This window comes from Haliaeetus leucocephalus, unplaced genomic scaffold (genome assembly GCF_000737465.1).
Source record: "Haliaeetus leucocephalus isolate CR32 unplaced genomic scaffold, Haliaeetus_leucocephalus-4.0 Scaffold245, whole genome shotgun sequence".
Taxonomy (NCBI): Eukaryota; Metazoa; Chordata; class Aves; order Accipitriformes; family Accipitridae; genus Haliaeetus; species Haliaeetus leucocephalus.
In genome coordinates this window covers 315,463-317,630 of record NW_010972681.1, presented here as the reverse complement: position 1 = coordinate 317,630, position 2,168 = coordinate 315,463, and the positions used below count along the sequence as shown (strand labels likewise).

The window sequence follows — 2,168 nt, the reverse complement described above, 5'->3', positions numbered from 1 at the left end:
CGTCGGCCGCAGGGCATCATCGCTCTGCGAAGTCCGCAGCGGGGCGCGCGCCCCCTCGGCCAGGGCCCCCCGCTCCCCATCCAGGCTCTTGGTGCGGGCGGCCGGCTCCTTGGCCCCCCCCCGCGGCCCCTCCAGGGTGAAGAGGTCGTAGAACTTGGAGCAGGAGGTGGCCAGGTAGACGCGGTGGGCGAAGACCCGCTGGCCGCCCTGCAGCTGGAAGACGACATCGGCGCAGAGCGGGGTGCAGAAGAGGGCGGCGGGGCCCCAGCCACGGCTTGCCGGTGGGTCGGGGACCTGGATGACAGGCGGTGGGGGCTTGGGGGGCAGGAAGGGGGCCTGCAGCAGCGGCCGCTGCATCTTCTTCAGGTGGGACTTCCAGAACTGGAGGTGCCGGCGGGAGATGAGAGCGGCCCGGATGGCGTTGTCGAAGACGTCCTTGATGCCGAACTGGGCCACCACACTGGTCTCGTAGTAGGGTACCCCCAGCTCCTTGGCCACCTCGTGGCCCCGCTCCGGGGGCAGGATGTCCGTGGGCTTGATGGGCCTGGGGGGGGAGGGGGAGAGTGGGGCTGTGTCACCGCGCACAGAGGGGCCCTGGTCCCCGGCCGGCCCCCCGGCCCCGCCAACCCCCACCCGCCCGGTGCGGCAGCCTCACTTGGCCAAGGGGCGCCGGGCCCGGTTGACGGCCTCCAGGTCGGCATAGCGCAGGTCCAGCTGGCACCCCACCAGCACGATGGGCGTCCGGGGGCAGAAGTGCTTGATCTCAGGGTACCACATCGTCTTCACGTGGCGCAGGGAGTTGGGGTTCGCCAGTGAGAAGCAGAGCACGACCACATCTGACCTGTGGCCAGGAGGAGGAGGAGGACGAAGAAGAGGGTGAGGGCAGCCCTGTCCCTGCGTGACCCACTGTCACCCTGCATCCCCAAGCCACCCTCTGCACCCCACCTTGCTCAGGGAATGGCACTGGGGTCCCATACCTGTCCAGGGACACACAGCCTGGGACCCCCCACCTACCCCGGCAGAGCTCTGCCCCACAGACCCGGGGAGCCTGATGGCCCCCGAGAGCCCCATGGCTGCGCACGGGAACAGCCAAGACCAAGGAGGGAGCCGAGGGCACCCGGCTCTAGGTCACCATGGTCAGCCAAGTCAAGGGCTGCCCCAGCTCGGGTACGGCACAGGGCCCCAGAAACACCCTGCAGAGCACCAGGGCAGCAGCCAAGCACAAGCGGGTGCAAGGAGGGGCCCACGGACAGCGGCCCGGTGAGTGCCGGAGCGTGTGCCGGCCCCTGGCACAGGCAGGGCTGCAGGGACTGACCCTGCCTGGACACCCCAAGCCCCTTCCCTGTGCCCGGCATGGGGCTGTCACACTACCGCCATCGTCCCAGCCCTACGCCGGCACTGCCAGTGCCTCGGGGGAGCCTCCCTGGGCAAGGTGACAGGAGACGTGCGGGAGGTGCCAGCAGCACCCAGGTCCCCAAAGCCCCCGGGGACCTTATAAGGCGGCCGGGAACAGCCACGTGGCCCCAGACCTGGTTTGTTTTTAGTCTGCGCCTTGCCGAGACGTGACCAGGAGGCGCATTTGGAGCCGGGCCCGTGTCAGGGACCAAGATAGATGCCACCCGCCGCCTCTCGCGGGCCCCCGGCCAGCACAGGAGCTGCCGCTCACCCGCAGGTGATGTTGGCCCCAGGCTGGGACCCAGCACTCACCGCCCTGTGGGGTTAAAGCCAGCAGTCCCAGCGGGGCAGGCAACACCAAGCACCTTGGGCACCCGTGGCTGGGGCAGCCCCCCACATCCCCCCCAGCCAGGGTTGCCCCCACCCTGCGGCCAGTGCCCTGGCCCCTGGCCCCAGGCAGTGCGGACAGGAGGTTAGAGTGTGCCGAGCCGTGCTGGCATGGTGTGGCAGGCGATAAGAGCATGGACGTGCCAGTGGCCACGAGGAAGGGGGGTGTTTACAGCACAGGGAGCGTGGGGGGGCTGGGGGTGTGGTGACCATTTGGCCATGGCCCAGGGGCATCTCCTGCTGCCAGGCCAGCACTCCCAAGGGAAGGGTCCCAGCACCCCAGACCCCCCCCCCCCTCCCCAAACAGGTCAGCCCCGGCATGCCTGGTGCTGGCTGCCCCCCAGGGAAGCCACGAGCACCGGCGTCCCCCTGCCCACGGGGGGGGG

General features: G+C 70.2%; 1 protein-coding gene across 1 annotated transcript in view; it reads right to left on the bottom strand.

Moving 5' to 3' along the window:
- The window catches only part of LOC104832350 (rho-related BTB domain-containing protein 2-like), an 8,565-nt gene that overhangs the window by 2,198 nt on the left and 4,199 nt on the right, over nucleotides 1-2,168 (bottom strand). Inside the window, 3 exon segments of the mRNA XM_010568483.1 lie at nucleotides 1-5; nucleotides 7-544; nucleotides 656-841. The exon segment at nucleotides 1-5 is cut by the window's left edge and continues 404 nt beyond it. Of these exon segments, the coding sequence (XP_010566785.1) occupies nucleotides 1-5; nucleotides 7-544; nucleotides 656-841 (729 nt within the window).